Source organism: Nycticebus coucang, chromosome 6, assembly GCF_027406575.1.
Source record: "Nycticebus coucang isolate mNycCou1 chromosome 6, mNycCou1.pri, whole genome shotgun sequence".
NCBI classification, from domain to species: Eukaryota; Metazoa; Chordata; class Mammalia; order Primates; family Lorisidae; genus Nycticebus; species Nycticebus coucang.
Genome location: NC_069785.1, coordinates 52,845,640 through 52,866,006, shown reverse-complemented (window position 1 = coordinate 52,866,006; position 20,367 = coordinate 52,845,640). Strand labels below are relative to the sequence as shown.

Below are 20,367 nucleotides of genomic sequence, written 5' to 3'. Positions count from 1 at the left end.
AATTTAATGGATTTTTAAAATTATTTTTCTCACATAGGGCTAAGTCCCTTTATTCTCCAACTCTATAAAAATTTGAGTATAAGTCCATAATTGAAAGAGCAGCCATTCTGCTATCTCCTCTCTGCAGTGGTTAAGTAAAAGTGCATTTGAGAATTTCTAAACTTAAAAGCACAACATGGGTGGAAACAGCCTAAATGCCCACCAACCCAGGAATGGATTAACAAGCCTGGTATACGTATACCATGGAATACTATTCAGCCATTAAAAAAGATGGAGACTTTACATGTTTTGTACTAACCTGGATGGAGGTGGAACACATTCTTCTTAGTAAAGTTTCACAAGAATGGAGAAGCAAGAATCCAATGTACTCAATCCTAATATGAAGGGAGTAGATAAGCTAATACAAGGGGGTAGAAGGGGAATGAAAGAGCCGGGAGAAGGAAGGAGAGAAGGGTTGGGGGGGTCATGGAGTATGGCACACCTCTTAGGGGCAGGACCCAATTATAAAAGGGACTTTATCTAACAAATGCAATCAGTATAACCTGATTCTTTGTACCCTCAATGAATCCCAAACAATAAATAACATAAACGAACACAACATGGAACTCTGGTTACCCTTCATTAGCAACCCAGGTCCTAAGCAAAATACCACCAATTAATATTATTAAATTAAAAATAGATAATGTTCTAATATTCATGACACTATAGTTTTATCATAGATATTTTGGGTTGGACTATGTACAAACAAAATTTGAAGTTCTGGCAGGAGGTACAAGAAGATGGTGAATCAGGAAGATAGTCAGGCCAAGCTCTCTGACAGCAACTAAGAAATAAGAGTTAATAGAGCAGCATTTGGACAGGAGATTCTGCCTGCAGCTGTGGCTTGGGGTGCGCTGGAAGGCAGTGGGGTGTTGGTTGCTGAACGTGAATTAGAGCAGCAGGCTCCACGCTAGGCAAGTCTTGCATGGGCCACACGTGGAAGGCCCTACGCGGCAGCTGCCACGGGGAGCTGCAGAGGTTGGGACTCGAGGAAGCCTTTTGCAGCTTTGGTTCTCAGGGAAGTGTGTTGATTGCCTGGAAAACTGGGCAAATCCAAACAGTATATAGCACCCAGATTTGAGGACTTGCCACCAGTCTGGCAGCGGTAGAGACAGCCCTTCTGGCAGCAAGGGATCAGCCCATTTTGGCAAGGTCATGAGAAGGTTCTGAGGCCAGGCCCCATACAGGAACATAGCGATTTTAGTTCCGCCTGCAAGGATCAGTCCTCCAGTCATGATAGGCTCAGGGACTCCAGCACCACAGGAGAACTGTTATCTGGGAGTATGGTGAAACCTGCCTCTGAAGGATTCAGGAGAGATTGGAGTTCCCAACACTGCAGAACCAGAATTCTGAGGAAATAACCAGGTGATCACTGTGGACAATTAAGTTGGGACTCTGGTCTATGCATCGGGTTCTAGAGAGAGGTTATCAAAAGTGCTGTCTGTCCCCTAAACCTACTTCACCACCTGATGTCTTGGCAATATACTGCAACACAAATATATTCCTACTAAAGTCAGACCCTCCCGCCATATATATATATTCTTTTATGTATATATGTAATTAGTTTGTTATTTATTTTTTCTTTTTTCTTATTGCTGTTAGTATTTTCTCCTTTTTTAGTTGTTCTTTTGTTTATTTGTTCCTGGGGTTGCTTATTTTTGGTTAGAGCTTTTTTGATATTTTGTATTGATGTGTTCTGTTTCTTGCTCATTTGTATGGCTGGTTCCTTTCTTAACAGAGCTCCTGTCTTTTCTGGTATTTTCAGTATTTTAGCCTCATTTATTCTCTCTCCTTATTTCCCTTCAGTACATTCTCTGTTTGGACGGAGACTCTTCTACCTTTCTCATCTTGCCCATAATAAAAGCCTCTGCAATAGCTAACATTTCCTCTCTCTTTCTCTTGTTTTTCTCCTTTCATTCTTTACTCCACTTCTCTCTCTCCTCTAATAGATAAAATGGTATTTTTAATTTCCTTTATCCATTCTTAATTTTATTTTTTTTCCTGAGAGGTGAGGGAACACAGCTGTGGCCTGGTAGGTAGGCCACAGCAGTGATCAGGCTCAAGGGGGCTAAGAGACCTTTCTACCTCGGGCCCTAGAAAGATAGTATTAGCAAGACTACACTGCAGTATTTTTTCTATTTCGTTTTCATTCTTACTTAATTTTTCCTGAGTAGAAAATAGGTGGGTGTTGGGGCAGAGACCTGTAGTTCAAGCTATTTGGGAGGCTGAGGCAAGAGAATCATTAAGCCCAAGAGTTTGAGGTTGCTGTGAGCTGTGACACCAGGGTACTCTACCGAGGGCGACATAGTGAAATCTGCCTCAAAAAAAAAATACAAAAACTTATTTTTCCTTACTGTTTTTTCTTTTTGCTCTGTTCCTTCCCTTCCTAGTTTTGGCAGAGGAAGAATCTGGCTCTGCTCAGGCTGGTAAGGATCACCTGATTTCAAGGGAACTTCCTAGTCCAGCCCCCTCAAAACCCTTGAGTTACAAGCGTGACCTTAGCACTGTCCTAATCAATGTCATTTCTTCCATTACTCTCGGCCTCTCTTACTGACCTCCTTCTCTCTTGTTCTCCAAGGTTTGGTTTCTTTTTTCTTCTTTCTTTTTCTGTTATTCTTCCTTCAATTTTTTTCTTCTCTTCTTTTTCTTTTCTCTTATTCTTTCCTTCTTTTTTACTCTTTCTTTCTTTTCCCCCTGTTTCTCCCTGCCTGCTTCTTACCTTTCTCCCCATTTTGGCCTCACACCAAGAAGGTCTCTTCGTCACATGAACTCTGAGAAAAGGTAATATGAAGCAAAGGAGGAACTGAGAAGAGTATAGAAAAGTTATGAGTTGGTTTAAAGAAATAAAGGAGACAATTAGGGAATATAAAGAAGCAGTAGAAAGTATCAAATATAGATTAGATCATGGAGAAGAAAGAACATCAGAGTTAGAGGATAAAGTCTTTGAGTTAACACAGGTAGTTAGAGTCAGAAAAGAGACAGAAAGCAGAACAGGCACTTAGAGAACTACGAGACGCCATGAAGCATTCAAACATGGATAATAGGAATCCCTGAAGGGGAAGAAGATTGTCCCAAAGGTATGGAAGCCCTACTGGAGACTATCATAAATGAAAACTTCCCAAGTTTTACTAAAGACCCTGACACACTCCTTTCAGATAGGTATAGAACCCCAGGTCACCACAACTCTAACAGAGCCTCTCCAAGACACATTGTAATGAACCTGTCCAAAGTCAAGATGAAGGAGAAAATTCTGCAAGCAGCTAGGAATAAGCACCAATTGACCTACAAGGGCACAGCTATTCGGATGACAGCAGACTTTTCAACTGAAACTTTCCAAGCCAGAAGAGCATGGTCATCCACCTTCAACATCCTTAAAAAAAATAATTTTCAGCCCAGAATCCTGTATCCTACTAAACTTTGCTTCAAAATTGACAGAGAAATCAAATCTTTTGCAGATATACAAGCACTGAGGAAATTCATCACAAGACCAGCTCTACAGGAAATACTGAACACCACAATGAACCATCACCAAAGTAAACACCTAAAAGCCAAAGACCAGAGGTTAGCTTCCACAGTGGCACAAAGGATAAATCTACACAACAAACTATCTCATAATAAGATGAATAGAATTCCACTACACTTATCAACACTCTCAATAAATGTCCATAGATTGAATTTCCCACTGAAGAGGCACAAGCTGGCCAACTGGATTAAAAAAACACAAGCCATCCATATGCAATCTCTAGGAGACACACCTAGCCCTGAAGGACAGATGAAGACTCGGGGTTAAGGGATGGAAAGCAGTGTTTCAAGCAAATGGAAATCAGAAGAAAAAAGGGGTTGCGATCTTATTCTCAGATGCAAGCGATTCAAAGCAATTTTAGTTAAGAAAAGACAAAGGTAGACACTTCATACTGGTCAAAGGAACAATATAACAAGACGACATCTCAATTTTAAACATTTATGCACCTGACTTAAATGCTCCCAGATATCTGAAACAGACCCTCAATAAATCCCCAACAATAAAAAAAAAAAAAGTGAAGTTCTGACACCTATTGTTCAGGCTAACCTTTACCTTCACTTTAAGTTAAGTATCTACTGACACTATAGAAATGAGGGGGTGGCTATCACCCAGTGGGAGTGGAAGCCCAGGTTAGGTTCTCCACTCTGCCTCCTTTGACAGCTGAGGAGGGAGGGGCTCCTGATTATTGCACTGTGAGTATCTGCTGATACTACCCTGCCTGGGAGAGGATACCTTGTTATTGCTCCCACTGTGGTCTGCAGTGACACTGTGAAGGGCATGGTCTTGTTATCACTCATCAGTGGTGAACGTTATGACTCTCCACCAGGCTTCTTCTAACACTACCCCAGCAAATTAGTGAAAAGTATCTCATTACTCTGTGCTTAAAGATAGATATGAAATCCACACTTCCACACCACTTCCACTGACATGTACAGGAAGGGGGGCCTGCCTTATCACGTGACAGGGATAAAATTCTGGCTCCCCTCACAGGCCTCTTTGCCACCACCCTAGCCGGGAGTCAGGGGAACAGTTGCAGCACCTCATTATAGCTGGTGAGGATAGATATCCTGGTTCTCCACTGAGCCTTCGCTAGCTGTGGATCTGCAGTTTCTTCTGTATGGTGCTTGGATGGAACAGGGGTTATTATCTAAAAGTTCTCTGTCTTGCTAGTTTACCCTTTTCTTATTAATCTTATGGTAAAAGAGAGCAGGCTTTTCTTGGGGAGTTTCTATCCGTGCCTGCTGGTATTTTCAGATTGCTGGCTCTCCAGTACCCCACCTGGGGTAAAGGAGGCAAAATGAAAACGCAGAATACTCAGCAATATGTCTGTCATTCCTTGTATCCCAAAGTCCCTAAGCAGCCTGACTTCTTTTCTCCACTTTCCTGAGTCTTATGTTTCTTACATTATAATAACCAGAGTTTTTAGGTAAAGTTCATGGGAAAAACAGAAAAAAGTACTTCTATCTACTCTTGATGGTTTTGTCCCTCATACTCCATTTTATATAATTCCTCCTATTCATCAGTTTACAAAACATGCCATTCTCATTTTATCAGTACCCTGCCCCCTAAATCTTCCAGACGTCCAGATTTATACAGTATAAAGTCCAAATCCATTTGGCAGCCATGAGAAGTCCTCCACAATATGGCCTTTCCACTGCTTGCCACCATTCAGACTGGCGAGATACTGTTCTCTGAAACCGTTTTAAATTTCCCCACTTGTTCACCTTCTCTCATGTTCCTTCCTGCCTAACAGCTCCTGCAACTGCCTTTCTGCCTACCTAACTTCTACTTACCTTTCAGGGTCATATCACATTAATAAATCCTTATTTACTGATGCTCGCAGGCCCAAGACAACCTCTACCACCTTTGAACTCCTGTAACACTTAGTCCCTGAACCACCCCTTTGGATTTTGCCTTATACTGGTGTTATGCTTTCATGAATAACTTATCTTTTCCATTATATTATAAACTCCTTATATCTTATACTTCTTAATATCCTCTATACCATTTTATACGATGTCTGGCACATAGCAGATACTCAATAAATGTTAATGTATGCCTTGATTTAACACTGAGGTAAGTTATAATAGTGGAATTTTCATAAATATATGATTTAATAAGTATTAAGGCTGAAACCCACTTAGATATAATAAGTTTCTCTTCCTTTAATTCAAATAAAGCACACTGCTCACTGTTTAATATGGTGCCAGCTACTGGGATATGCTGGTTAATAAGAGAGACACAGTCCCTGCCCTTATGGAGCTTATAATTAAAAATTCACATTCTTAAGTAATAAAATATTTATATTATGACTACTAGAGAATACTCTGCCACTGGTATAATCAATATAAACTATAAACTGTACCAATACAAATATGGGGGGAAAGCAAAACAATGAGAAGCTAAATAATGCAAACAAAACAACAGAAATGGTTAAGGTTTTTGTGGCAAGGTGAAACACTGGACCAACAGCCTGCAAAGAAACAGCTGTTGGTGTTGGTTTAAGCAATCTTGATAAAGGAAGAGTCCTAGTGAAGAACATTAAATAATATTTCCTCAGGTATGCAGTATTTTCCAAATCAAAAGGAACAGGTAATAGTGATTATCTCCAGGAAGGGGAACTGGGCATTTAAAGGTGATAATGGTGGAAGGGAGACTTACTGTTCATTGTATACCCTGTGTACCTTTTGAATTTTGAACCATGTACATATATTACCTATTCAAAATATAAAAAAATTAAAGCTGAAATGTCAATTATTAAAAAAAAAATCTTTCTGTAAGAAAAAAACAGATTCTTAACTGATTTTTAAACAGAATTTCTTGAGAGTCTTTCAAATCCTTCTCCTGGACGCTGATTATATCACAAACAAAACATTTTAACCTGCTTTAACTGTCTGGAAAAATGCTGACATTTTTCTGTATATTCTGATAGCTCCTAGCCAAACTAACTGGCTAATCTTCATCTATGGCACCTTACTCTCACGGCATAGCAGGGACCTCAATAATATCAACTGTTCATTACACTGTACACGCATAAGTACAGGGCCTGTGTCTACCTTATTCTTCCTTGGAGGAATACATTATATCAATCAACACTTTCCTCAATCTGTACCTAGTTTAAAACAAAATCAAGGGCTGGTTCAGTAGTAGTGGGTCACCAGAGCTTATTAACATTAGCATCACTAAAGCTGGTATTCAAACCCCCCACCTCCCCAAATTTGACTGACTTATAAAAAATAAGTAAAGATAAATAAAAAATAAAACAAAATCAAGTTTTTGTTTCATAGGCACTCAACAAATACTGGTTGAATGAATAAATAAAGTACCTTTATTTGCCTTAGTTACCCTTTACACAAGCAAATCATTAATCTATCCTTTACGTTAACCATCTCAAATCACTACCACATGTGTTACTTTTCCAGTACGAGTCCTTATTCCTACTGTATTTTTGTTAGGCACATTCTATTTTAGTTAACTTAGTTCACTTTCTGTCCTCTTGTCTACCCTACACTTCTACAACCACTGTTCTTAAACATCCACAGTTTAACACTGAAACAAGCACTGCTCTTCACCTCTACTTCCTGATATTTTACCAGATTAAGAAATGACTTCCCATTCAAGTTCTCTTTCTCAATGCCTCCTATACCACTTTCCGCAAAGCACAAAAAATTCAAACTGTTTTACTTCCATCTTTTCAATAGCTCCAAAAATTTCAATTTTCTCACTGAGCTTTCTCAGATGGATTTAAAAAAAAAAAAATCCTAACAGTTCCTCCCTCTGGCTATTAAAAATGGGAGTGTTTTTGGTTACTTTCTCAGTTCTCTACCCTCCTCCCCAACTTACTCTTATCTCCATTAATTTTAAAAAATTGTACATAATGCTTTATTGTCTCCTTACAAAATAACATTCGTATTCTATATATTCCTATCTATATCCTATTCATCTTTCAGATGTCTTCTTAAATATCACTTTCTCAGAAACACTTCCCTTGCTCTCCTCCCCACCTCAGACTAGCTGCTGTTCTCTCCGCAGGACCCTATAACTCTATTTTGTAAAATTAATGCTTGTCCATTTCCATTCATCCAGTCTGTAAGCTTCATAAGACTATTCAATTCACAGCTATATTCTAAATACACAGGGCCTAACAAATAAAGAAATTTAATAAATGTTTTATGTCTAGTTGACTGATTGAACAACTGTCCTCAAATACTATAAAGTTTTACCAAATATAGAACAAATCTATTAAGATTTGTTCACAATCAGATACTTGATAAATGTTTTCAATAAAAAGACAATTATAATAAATTTAGGTCAACATTTAGAACATGCCATAATTATAAATTATTGTTATCCATTAGTTATTAAACACTTAACATTGAAAAAATAACCCAACAAATTACCTTAAAATTAGTGTATAAAACTGTATCAGATTTTACATATTTAGCTGCAATGCTAAAAATACCATTAGCCATTAAAGTAGCATTTACATATATTACCTACCATATGTGACATTGTGACTTAACTCGGCTCTTCGTAAGGATTCATCAAGAACATCATACATTAATTCACTTGTCCTGTTTAAAAGATATTTTATTTGCAGTGGAATTACAGTATTCTAACCCAATAAAAACATAGTTTTTCAAACTTCTCTCTCTTTAAAACTGAGGATCTACATAAGAGAAGTGAAATAAATTCATTTTACGGTGAAGTTTGCAAATTTCACTTTTAAAGATTTCATTTGACCTGAACTTTCTGCCTTATCAAAGTTGACTAGTTATCCAATGAGATATACAAAAGTCAATGAACTCTTTCCTCACTCTGCTTTATAAATCAAGTCTTTATTGGTTGCCCTTACTATGTTTTATAATTTACTTTGCAACAAAATATTTCTGTTTTTAGTTACTATAGTAATACCTCATATATCAAGAGTATTCCAGACAGTACATTATCTGTATTTTAACCAGAGAGTTTTTTTTAAGTATTCAAATACTAGTGTTTCCCTGAGAAGGTTCTTCAGTAAGAAAATTTTAACTTACATTTATGTTAAATATAAAGAAATACATTGGTGAAAGTAACAAGTTAGTACTACTTATGTCTTTATGGTCACTAATTAAAATAACCACTTTGAGGGAGATACTATTAAAAAAATGTTTAACATGTGCAGTGCTTACAGAATCCTTGCACTCTGCCTCCAAACCTATCAGAGAAAAATTCTAAGAGGCCAATATGAAAAACTATGGCTTCTCAGTTGGTATTCTGTATACTTTACAAATTCAAAAAGCACAAATGGAAAAACAACCAGCAACATAGGACATAAACAGTGGTCTTGCATAGAAACAGTGCTATAAAACAAACAAAAATATTAATATACTTTGGAATTGCATAAAGTAGTTATTAAATGTTCGACATCTCTTTCAGGAAAGTTCTCCTTTTTTTCAAATATACAGCCAGAAAATTCAATTTTAAATGCATATACTTCAATGTATACAGTTATGACTCAATAAAAAAAATAAAATAAAATAAAAAATAAATAAATGCATATACTTTCATTCTACCTTCACTGAAGTATAAATATACAAATAATAATATACACGTGCAGACGTCTGCATATACATACAAAGAGAAAGAGGATGAGGGAGAGGGGGAGAAGGACAGAAAGAGGGAGAGAGAGAAGAGAGGAGGAGAAGAGAGAGACTAAGAAAGCAAACAAACAAACTGATGAATCTAGGTACAGGATATAAGAAAACTTGAACTATTCTTGGAACTTTGAAAGCTTGTAAGTTTGAAAAAGTATGGCAAAATAATAAGTTTCAAAAGTACATATTTATATAGCTGAAAAGACACCCATAAAAAAGTTTAAAGTTGCTAACTAAAAGAATAATTCAGATTAATGGATTTAGCCAGTTAAGCACTCATATCCAAATATGACCAGGGCTAGCAAACTAGAGCCTTCAGGCCTAATCTGGCCAGATGTCTGTATTTATATGATATCAAGCTAAGTGTTTACATTTTTAAAACAGTTGAAAAAAATTAAAAGAATATGATTTCATGGAGATTATGTGAAAATCAAGTTTTAATACCCACATAAAGTTTTTTTGGAACACAGCCCTGCTCATTCATATATATGCTATCTGTGGCCACTTTTGGCTGTAGCAGCAAAGCTCAATAGATACAACAGACAACATGTGGCCCACAGATACCTGTTATATGGCCCTTCGTAAAAAAAATTTCCCAGCCCCTGAACAATTAAGAAGGCTTCACAAAGGGGATGGTGCTTCAGAGGTATCTTTCACAATGGGTAGAATTTAAATAAGCAGAGTGCCAGGATTGTCCCAGTAATTCTGAAAGAATTTATGTACTTCTAGAGTGATTCATTAATCACTTTTAAGCCAAGTAAGCATTGGAAAAATCTGGCTTATCATGAAACCTCTAGGTGACCAAAGCCTAAGCCTATCATATGGTATGGGGATATTAAGGAAACTTACTTAGAATTGTTTACCTTTGATCATCTTTTCCTAGAAGTCCTAGTATTCTCAAGAGCTGAATCTGTAACCATGGGGCTGGCACACTGTGATAATTGAAATCTAATGGAAGCTTTCCTCCAACTACTTGCTTCAAAATAGTTACAAAACTGCCAGTCAAGTCTTTATATCCAGATGAATTCTCCTAAATCCCAAAAGAAAAACAATCAACTTTCTGTTAATAATACCTTATCAAATATAAAACAGACTTGGTTGAAATGACTAACTTAAGGCATGCTCACTTAAAAGTTTATGTTCACATTTAATGAAACAGCACTCTCATATTTATCATTTCTTCCATCATGAAACTCCTCTGGCTAACCTACTTAAAGTTAAATCATCCCCAGAGAAGCTTCTACCACTCCCTAATTTATTATAATTACATCTTAGAATTCATTTTTTTTTTTTTTTGAGACAGTCTCTCACTATGTCGCCCTCGGTTGAGTGCTATGCCATCACTGCTCACAGCGACTTCAAATTCTTGGGCTTATGTCATTCTCTTGCCTCAGCCTCCCAAATAGCTGGGACTACAGGTGCCCACCACAATACCCACCTATTTTTGGTTGCAGTTGTCATTGTTGTTTTAGCAGGCCCAGGCCAGGCTCAAACCCGCCAGCCTCGGTATATGTGGCTGGCACCCTACTCACTGAGCTATAGGCACCGAGCCCATCTTAGAATTCTTAATAGCCAATAATCAGCAATTAAAGCAAAAAGTGAAAAAAACTGGAATAGTGAAAAAGGGCAGTAAAAGCTCTACACTGGATGAAAATCAAGGCCTATTTTGCAATCTCTGAACTCTGTTTCCAAAAGACTTTTCATATAAAATGAATTAAATATTTTACAAGTAGAAGAGCATAGCCAAGACTACTTAACCATTCAAAGCTCCCCAAATCAATAAGCCTGCCAAATAAAAATTAATTAGCCAAATAATATTGAAAAATATTTGTTTGTGAATGAGTGTGCTATGATTATCTACCTGACTAATCCCTTTGCCTGGGGAAATTAAATACATGCTCCTTAAAGTAGCAGTTCTCAACCTGTGAATCGTGACCCCTTTGGGGGTCAAACGACCCTTTCACAGGGGTCGCCTAAGACCATCCTGCATATCAGATATTTATATTACAATTCATAACAGTAGCAAAATTACAGTTACAAAGTAGCAACGGAAATAATTTTATGGTTGGGGGTTACCACAACATGAGGAACTGTGTTAAAATGTTGCGCCATTAGGAAGGTTGAGAACCACTGCCTTAAACAGTGAACATCAGATTCTTCATTGTAGTTTTCATTATGTATCAAGGGTACATTTTTAGAAGGGAAGTAATAGATCTTTCAAATTTTACTCAATGTTAGAGGGAAAATGAGATTTATTATCAAATATGTATTTATATTTTAGAACACAGTGCATAAAAGAGAAGACAAGCTTCAGTTTTATAACTTTAAATGAGTTCAGTAGCATATTTCATTTTGTTATAGTATGTGCTCATGAAATCTCTCACAAATATTTTAGGCCATATACTACTAAAATTGAATTCGTATAAATCCATCATTATCAATTAGGAAAATATTTTACCATACCATTCAACCCTTCTTCCCCATCTGACACAGTATCAATGTATGGAGTCAACACCTGCGGTCTACACCTTGCACAACCCCCACAGGCTCTCGTCATTGCTATAAGCTGTTATACATCCCATAAAGGTGGGTAAAAGAATTATTGCTTGAAAAACCACAAATCTGTACATTTAAACCATTTTCCATAGCTATCATTTTTTCTACACTTCTGTGGTAACATAAAAAAAATTAGGTGTTTTTTTAAAAATTAATTCAGTAATGTACCTACAACTCGTGCTATCAACAACTTGTAAAAATTTCTACCAAAAAATCAATAATAAAAGCATAAAATATTACGGAAGCATTTTAGAAATTAAATTAAAAGAAATATTACTAAGATATTTCTTTTAATTCCATAATTATATTTTTCCAAAGGTAATACTCATTACTTGCTGACATTTCCAACTTACCTTAATCATCCTAAGGTATATGTGCAAGGAAGCAGCCATGACCCCAACATCTCTGTCACAAAGTGCTCTCCGAAACTTAATATGGATATGCTGTACTTGATTAGGAGCAATGAGATAGAACTTGTACAATGCCAGAACAGCTTTTCTTCGTACGATCTCCCTAAAGACAAAAAATGAAATCTAAACCAGACAATCTGAATTGTCATACATTTCCTTTGAAAAGATTAGATGATTTCAAAATAATACCTATTACCTTAATCTAAAAACAGAAACTAATACATTTATTAATTTCTTTATATACCATACCATAAAAAGTGGGCAATCTAGGAGGTAACTTTAACTGCCCAACTTACCCATGTGGGTCACTTTGAAAGTTTTGAGACAGACTGTTATGGTCCATTATTTCACTTCCAATAAACATAGTCAACAGCCTTGTCTGTGATTTACTTGTGTAAGTTCAACTTGCTCAGCTTATCAGTGTTACTGGGACGGATTTATTTGTTTCCATCTCCATAACTCCAGAAACAGAGTTTCAAAAAGTCTAGCCAAGATCTTGCTATTAGACTATGAGAATGAAAAATATTGAAAAGGGTCCTTTCAGTTCTCAGAAGGATTTCACACAAAGGGTGAGTATGGTTACCACAGAGCGGTGATAAGGAAAAACTATGTAAAAATATTCTGTTGCTATAATCAGATCAACCTAAAAATACCTGTGAAAAGCTAATAATTTATTTCTAATAATTAATTCTCTGTAGCCATGCTTTGTTCTAACCACAAATTTGACATGCAAAACATAAAAAGGCTGAAAGACCTATAAATACTCTATAATATATGCTATCATTTTAGCTGAAAGATTCATGGTCAAAGATTTCTTAAAGAATACAAGCTATAAGACAACTTTTTACAATCTTAGAACATTAAAAATAGTGTCTTCAAGAAGCATATGAAACAAATATTGTAACAAAAAATCTCAATCAACAATGTACATATAACTAAAATGCTTTAATCACAAAGGAAAAAGATTATGAAGTTAAGAGGGCTGGTCAAAAATAAAATTCTGGGGAGGTGGAGCAAGATGGCAGCCGAGTAACAGCTTCCTTGCATCTGGGCACCGTGAGTCTGGGGATATAGGACTCCAGGCATCTCTGGCTGGTGGCATCTGCCTATCATCACCCCTGAGAGGATACAGGGAGTCAGCGAGAGACTTCTGGACCCCAAGAGGAGGACTAAAACAGTGGAAAACCGGCAAGTGGTTGCGTGTGTTCAATCCGTCTAAACCCGCCTGCAACTGTAAGTTCAGTAGCAGCGAGACTGCAAACCAGAAAGGCCTTACCTGTGAACTGTTTTGGTGTCTTTGGACTTGGCACTCAGCTGAACTGCCTTGGGGAGAGCCTGAGCGGGAGTGCAGAGAACTTTGGCCTTTGTCTAGGGCCCCAGCTGAGCCAGACGGAGCTAATGGCTCTGGGTCACAGGCAGACATTGTGAACGATCTGCCCCGGCAAGCTCCGCCCTCAGGGTCGCAGAGCTGGAACTGTGTGGGACCTGGTAACCCAGCGACCAAGTAGGCTAAGGGTGCGGTCTGAGCCGCCTTGCAGCCCTAACCCTCTGGGGCAGAGGGAGACCAGTTTTGACATACAGGGTAAGTGGATAGCCACTTCAGCAGTAATTCCAGCGACAAGCACTTCCCTGAGAAAGCTTCTGCTCAGTAAGTGAACAAGTTCAAAGTGCCTTTTAAGTGGGCTGAAGAGAGATTTAGGGTGTCTACCTGCTGGGGTTTGAGAAACTAGCAGCCTCCAGTTGTACCAGAACTGTGATTAACATCTCATACCCCAGAAGACCACGTGTTGCCCAGACAATATTCAATAACATATACATACTGCTTTGTTTTTGGTTTTTTTTTTTTTTTTGTTTATTTTGATGTTGTGGATTGTTGTTTTGTTTTTTAAGTTCAACCTTTTCCATACAGATCCTTTTTCTTTCTCAATTTTTCTAGTTTAATTATAATTTCCCATTGCTGCCTATTTCAATAATTAGAACTTCATTTTTCTTAGGGTTTCTACCGCTATTATTTGGTTTTTCCAGCCAATTTTATCCTGTAAAGTTTTCTGTTTGCTTGTTTTGGTTTGATTTATAGCATTTTTGTCTTTCCTCTCTATTTGGTGGAGGTGGGGTACTGTGTCTGATCAGGTTAGCAAAGAGCTGCTGACCTCAAGGGAACTACCCAACTGGGCACCCCCAGAAGGTGGGGTTTTTTTAAGGTTGTATCAAAGTACCCTACTGTACACCTATATTGCTATGTCTCCCTCTTTCTGTGCCTGTCTTCTTTTTGTCAATATTTCTTTTACCCACCCCCTCTCCTTTCTCTATTTTTCTTTTTTTTTCCTTATCACTCGGTCCTCCTTTCTTTCATCCCTTTTTTGCTCTTAAACCTTCTCACCCTTCTGGTCCTGTAACCCTTAGTGCACAGGCACGAGAACTTAAAGAGCAAGAGGAAGTGAAAGGAAAATTAGGGCAAGGAAACAGATAAAAGAAATCACCCAGGAGGAAGAATCAGCAGAAAACTCCAGGCAACATGAAGAACCAGTCCAGAACAACCCCACCAAGGGACCATGAGGTAGCTACTGCAGAGGATTCCACCTATACAGAAATGTTAGGAATGACAGAAAGGGAATTTAGAATACACATGTTGAAAACAATGAAAGAAATGATGGAAACAATGAAGGAAACTGCTAATAAAGTGGAAAATAACCAAAAGGAAATCCAAAAACAGAATCAAATCAGATATGAACGATATGAAGAATATAAAAAGGATATAGCAGAGCTAAAGGAAATGAAACAGTCAATCAGGGAACTTAAAGATGCAATGGAAAGTATCAGCAACAGGTTAGACCATGCAGAAGAAAGAATTTCAGAGGTAGAAGACAAAGTTTTTGAGATAACTCAGATAGTAAAAGAGGCAGAAAAGAAGAGAGAGAAAGCAGAACGTTCACTGTCAGAATTATGGGACTTTATGAAGCGTTCCAACATACGAGTTATAGGAATTCCAGAAGGGGAAGAAGAATGCCCCAGAGGAATGGAAGCCATACTAGAGAATATTATAAAAGAAAATTTCCCAAATATCACCAAAGATTCTGACACACTGCTTTCAGAGGGCTATCGGACCCCAGGTCGCCTCAACTCTAACCGAGCTTCTCCAAGACACATTGTGATGAACCTGTCCAAAGTCAAGACAAAAGAAAAGATTCTGCAAGCTGCCAGGAGTAAACGCCAGTTGACCTACAGGGGCAAATCCATCAGATTGACCACAGACTTCTCTAATGAAACTTTCCAAGCAAGAAGACAACGGTCATCTACCTTTAATCTACTTAAACAGAACAATTTCCAGCCCAGAATTCTGTACCCTGCTAAGCTAAGCTTCAAAATTGACGGAGAAATCAAATCATTTACGGATATACAAACATTGAGGAAATTCACCACAACAAGACCAGCTCTACAGGAAATACTTCAACCTGTTCTGCACACTGACCACCACAATGGATCAGCAGCAAAGTAAAAATTCAGAAATTAAAGGACAGAACCAAACCTCCACACTGACGCAAAAGATAAAACTAAGCAATGGACACTCACAAAATAAGATGAATAGAATACTACCACACTTATCAATTATCTCAATAAATGTTAATGGCTTGAATTCCCCACTGAAGAGACATAGATTGGTTGACTGGATTAAAAAACACAAGCCATCCATTTGCTGTCTGCAAGAAACACACCTGGCTTCAAAAGACAAATTAAAGCTCCGAGCCAAGGGTTGGAAGACAATTTTTCAGGCAAATGGAATTCAGAAGAAAAGAGGAGTTGCAATCTTATTTTCAGATACATGTGGATTTAAAGCAACTAAAGTCAAAAAAGACAAAGATGGTCACTTTATATTGGTCAAGGGAAAAATACAACAAGAAGACATTTCAATTCTAAATATCTATGCACCCAATTTAAATGCTCCCAGATTCTTGAAACAGACCTTACTCAGTCTGAGCAATATGATATCTGATAATACCATAATAACAGGAGACCTTAACACTCCTCTTACAGAGCTGGACAGATCCTCTAAACAGAAATTAAACAAGGATATAAGAGACTTAAATGAGACCCTAGAACAACTGTGCTTGATAGACGCATATAGAACACTCCATCCCAAAGATAAAGAATATACATTCTTCTCATCACCCCATGGAACATTCTCCAAAATTGATCATATCCTGGGACACAAAACAAATATCAACAGAATCAAAAGAATTGAAATTTTACCTTGTATCTTCTCAGACCATAAGGCACTAAAGGTGGAACTCAACTCTAACAAAAATGCTCGACCCCACCCAAAGGCATGGAAACTAAACAATCTTCTGTTGAATAACAGATGGGTGAAGGAAGAAATAAAACAGGAAATCATTAACTTCCTTGAGCATAACAACAATGAAGACACAAGCTACCAAAACCTGTGGGATACTGCAAAAGCAGTTTTGAGAGGAAAATTCATCGCTTTAGATGCCTACATTCGAAAAAGAGAAAGAGAGCACATCAACAATCTCACAAGAGATCTTACGGAATTGGAAAAAGAAGAACAATCTAAGCCTAGACTCAGTAGAAGAAAAGAAATATCCAAAATCAAATCAGAGATCAATGAAATTGAAAACAAAAGAATCATTCAGAAAATTAATGAAACAAGGAGTTGGTTTTTTGAAAAAATAAAATAGATAAACCATTGGCCAGACTAACGAGAAATAGAAAAGTAAAATCTCTAGTAACCTCAATCAGAAATGATAAAGGGGAAATAACAACTGATCCCACAGAGATACAAGACATCATCTCTGAATACTACCAGAAACTCTATGCCCAGAAATTTGACAATGTGAAAGAAATGGATCAATATTTGGAATCACACCCTCTCCCTAGACTCAGCCAGGAAGAAATAGAGCTCCTGAACAGACCAATTTCAAGCACTGAGATCAAAGAAACAATAAAAAATCTTCCAACCAAAAAATGCCCTGGTCCAGATGGCTTCACTCCAGAATTGTATCAAACCTTCAAGGAAGAGCTTATTCCTGTATTGCAGAAATTATTCCAAAAAATTGAGGAAGAAGGAATCTTCCCCAACACATTCTATGAAGCAAACATCACCCTGATACCAAAACCAGGAAAAGACCCAAACAAAAAGGAGAATTTCAGACCAATCTCACTCATGAACATAGACGCAAAAATTCTCAACAAAATCCTAGCCAATAGATTACAGCTTATCATCAAAAAAGTCATTCATCATGATCAAGTAGGCTTCATCCCAGGGATGCAAGGCTGGTTTAACATACGCAAGTCCATAAACGTTATCCACCATATTAACAGAGGCAAAAATAAAGATCACATGATCCTCTCAATAGATGCAGAAAAAGCATTTGATAAAATCCAGCATCCTTTTCTAATTAGAACACTGAAGAGTATAGGCATAAGTGGCACATTTCTAAAACTGATTGAAGCTATCTATGACAAACCCACAGCCAATATTTTACTGAATGGAGTAAAACTGAAAGCTTTTCCTCTTAGAACTGGAACCAGACAAGGTTGTCCTCTGCCACCTTTACTATTCAACGTAGTGCTGGAAGTTCTAGCCAATACAATTAGGCAAGACAAGGAAATAAAGGGAATCCAAATGGGAGCAGAGGAGGTCAAACTCTCCCTCTTTGCTGACGACATGATCTTACACTTAGAGAATCCCAAAGACTCAACCACATGACTCCTAGAAGTCATCAAAAAATACAGTAATGTTTCAGGATATAAAATCAATGTCCACAAGTCAGTAGCCTTTGTGTACACCAATAACAGTCAAGATGAGAAGCTAATTAAGGACACAACTCCCTTCACCATAGTCTCAAAGAAAATGAAATACCTAGGAATATACCTAACGAAGGAGGTGAAGGACCTCTATAAAGAAAACTATGAACTCCTCAGAAAGGAAATAGCAGAGGATATTAACAAATGGAAGAACATACCATGCTCATGGATGGGAAGAATCAACATTGTTAAAATGTCTATACTTCCCAAAGCAATCTACCTATTCAATGCCATTCCTATCAAAATACCAACATCGTACTTTCAAGATTTGGAAAAAATGATTCTGCGTTTTGTATGGAACCGGAAAATACCCCGTATAGCTAAGGCAGTTCTCTGTAACAAAAATAAAGCTGGGGGCATCAGCATACCAGATTTTAGTCTGTACTACAAAGCCATAGTGCTCAAGACAGCATGGTACTGGCACAAAAACAGAGACATAGACACTTGGAATCGAATGGAAAACCAAGAAATGAAACTAACATTTTACAACCACCTAATCTTTGATAAACCAAACAAGAACATACCTTGGGGGAAAGACTCCCTATTCAATAAATGGTGTTGGGAGAACTGGATGTCTACATGTAAAAGACTGAAACTGGACCCACACCTTTCCCCACTCACAAAAATTGATTCAAGATGGATAAAGGACTTAAACTTAAGGCACGAAACAATAAAAATCCTCAAAGAAAGCATAGGAAAAACACTGGAAGATATTGGCCTGGGGAAAGACTTCATGAAGAAGACTGCCATGGCAATTGCAACAACAACAAAAATAAACAAATGGGACTTCATTAAACTGAAAAGCTTCTGTACAGCTAAGGAGACAATAACCAAAGCAAAGAGACAACCTACACAATGGGAAAGGATATTTGCATATTTTCAATCAGACAAAAGCTTGATAAATAGGATCTATAGAGAACTCAAATTAATCCACATGAAAAAAGCCAACAATCCCTTATATCAATGGGCAAGAGACATGAATAGAACTTTCTCTAAAGACGACAGACGAATGGCTAACAAACACATGAAAAAATGTTCATCGTCTCTATATATTAGAGAAATGCAAATCAAAACAACCCTGAGATATCATCTAACCCCAGTGAGAATGGCCCACATCACGAAATCTCAAAACTGCAGATGCTGGCGTGGATGTGGAGAGAAGGGAACACTTTTACACTGCTGGTGGGACTGCAAACTAGTACAACCTTTCTGGAAGGAAGTATGGAGAAACCTCAAAGCACTCAAGCTAGACCTCCCATTGGATCCTGCAATCCCATTACTGGGCATCTACCCAGAAGGAAAGAAATCCTTTTATCATAAGGACATTTGTACTAGACTGTTTATTGCAGCTCAATTTACAATCGCCAAAATGCGGAAACAGCCTAAATGCCCACCAACCCAGGAATGGATTAACAAGCTGTGGTATATGTATACCATGGAATACTATTCAGCCATTAAAAAAAATGGAGACTTTACATCCTTCGTATTAACCTGGATGGACGTGGAAGACATTATTCTTAGTAAAGCATCACAAGAATGGAGAAGCATGAATCCTATGTACTCAATTTTGATATGAGGACAATTAATGACAAGTATGGTTATGGGGGGGAAACAGAAGGAGGGAAGGAGGGAGGTGGGTGGGGCCTTGGTGTGTGTCACACTTTATGGGGGCAAGACATGATTGCAAGAGGGACTTTACCTAACAATTGCAATCAGTGTAACCTGGCTTATTGTACCCTCAATGAATCCCCAACAATAAAAAAAAAAAAAAAGGTGGTGGAAAAAAAAATAAATAAATAAATAAATAAAATAATTCTAAGTACAGTGAACAAGTAAGTCAAGCTAATAAGATAATTAAGGAATCTTACAAGAGAAGTTTGGCAAAATATCACAAATTAAAGTTTATTTGGATATATTGTGCTGTAAAAGAGAATTTGAACATTGTGGTTTTGATATAAAAAGCATTTTCCTAATACACTGAAGCTTTGAACCATTTCTGTATGTTTTCCATTATTTCACTTTATCCTCAAAACAACTTTCTGAAAACTGAAGAGCTTCAACCAACCCTGTATGGCACCAGTGCTCATTAGTGGTGGAACTGGGAAGAAATCCAAAGAGTCCTGATACTAAGCCCCACTGTTTCTTAGTTTAACTTCATAAAGTTATCTAACATTTTTTCTAAACTCACATTAAAAATAAGGATTTTTGTATAATATCTGACAGTCAAAGAATATTCTCTATCCTGGTAACACTAAATTAAAGATAAAATAAATTTTCTAGTATAAATCTCTGTTTTGCAAAATATTGTATAAGGCTGAGCATAGTGGCTATAATCCTAGCACTTTGGGACACCCAGGTGGGTGGATCGCCTGAGCTCAGG

At 37.4% G+C, this 20,367-nt stretch overlaps 1 protein-coding gene across 1 annotated transcript in view; it reads right to left on the bottom strand.

Moving 5' to 3' along the window:
- AP4E1 (adaptor related protein complex 4 subunit epsilon 1) overlaps positions 1–20,367 on the bottom strand; it is a 90,290-nt gene that overhangs the window by 52,757 nt on the left and 17,166 nt on the right. The window contains exons 6-8 of the mRNA XM_053595046.1: positions 12,108–12,267; positions 10,062–10,228; positions 8,063–8,136 (exon numbers count right to left, since the gene is read on the bottom strand). Coding sequence (XP_053451021.1) covers positions 8,063–8,136; positions 10,062–10,228; positions 12,108–12,267 — 401 coding nt within the window. The remainder of the gene's footprint in view (positions 1–8,062; positions 8,137–10,061; positions 10,229–12,107; positions 12,268–20,367) is intronic.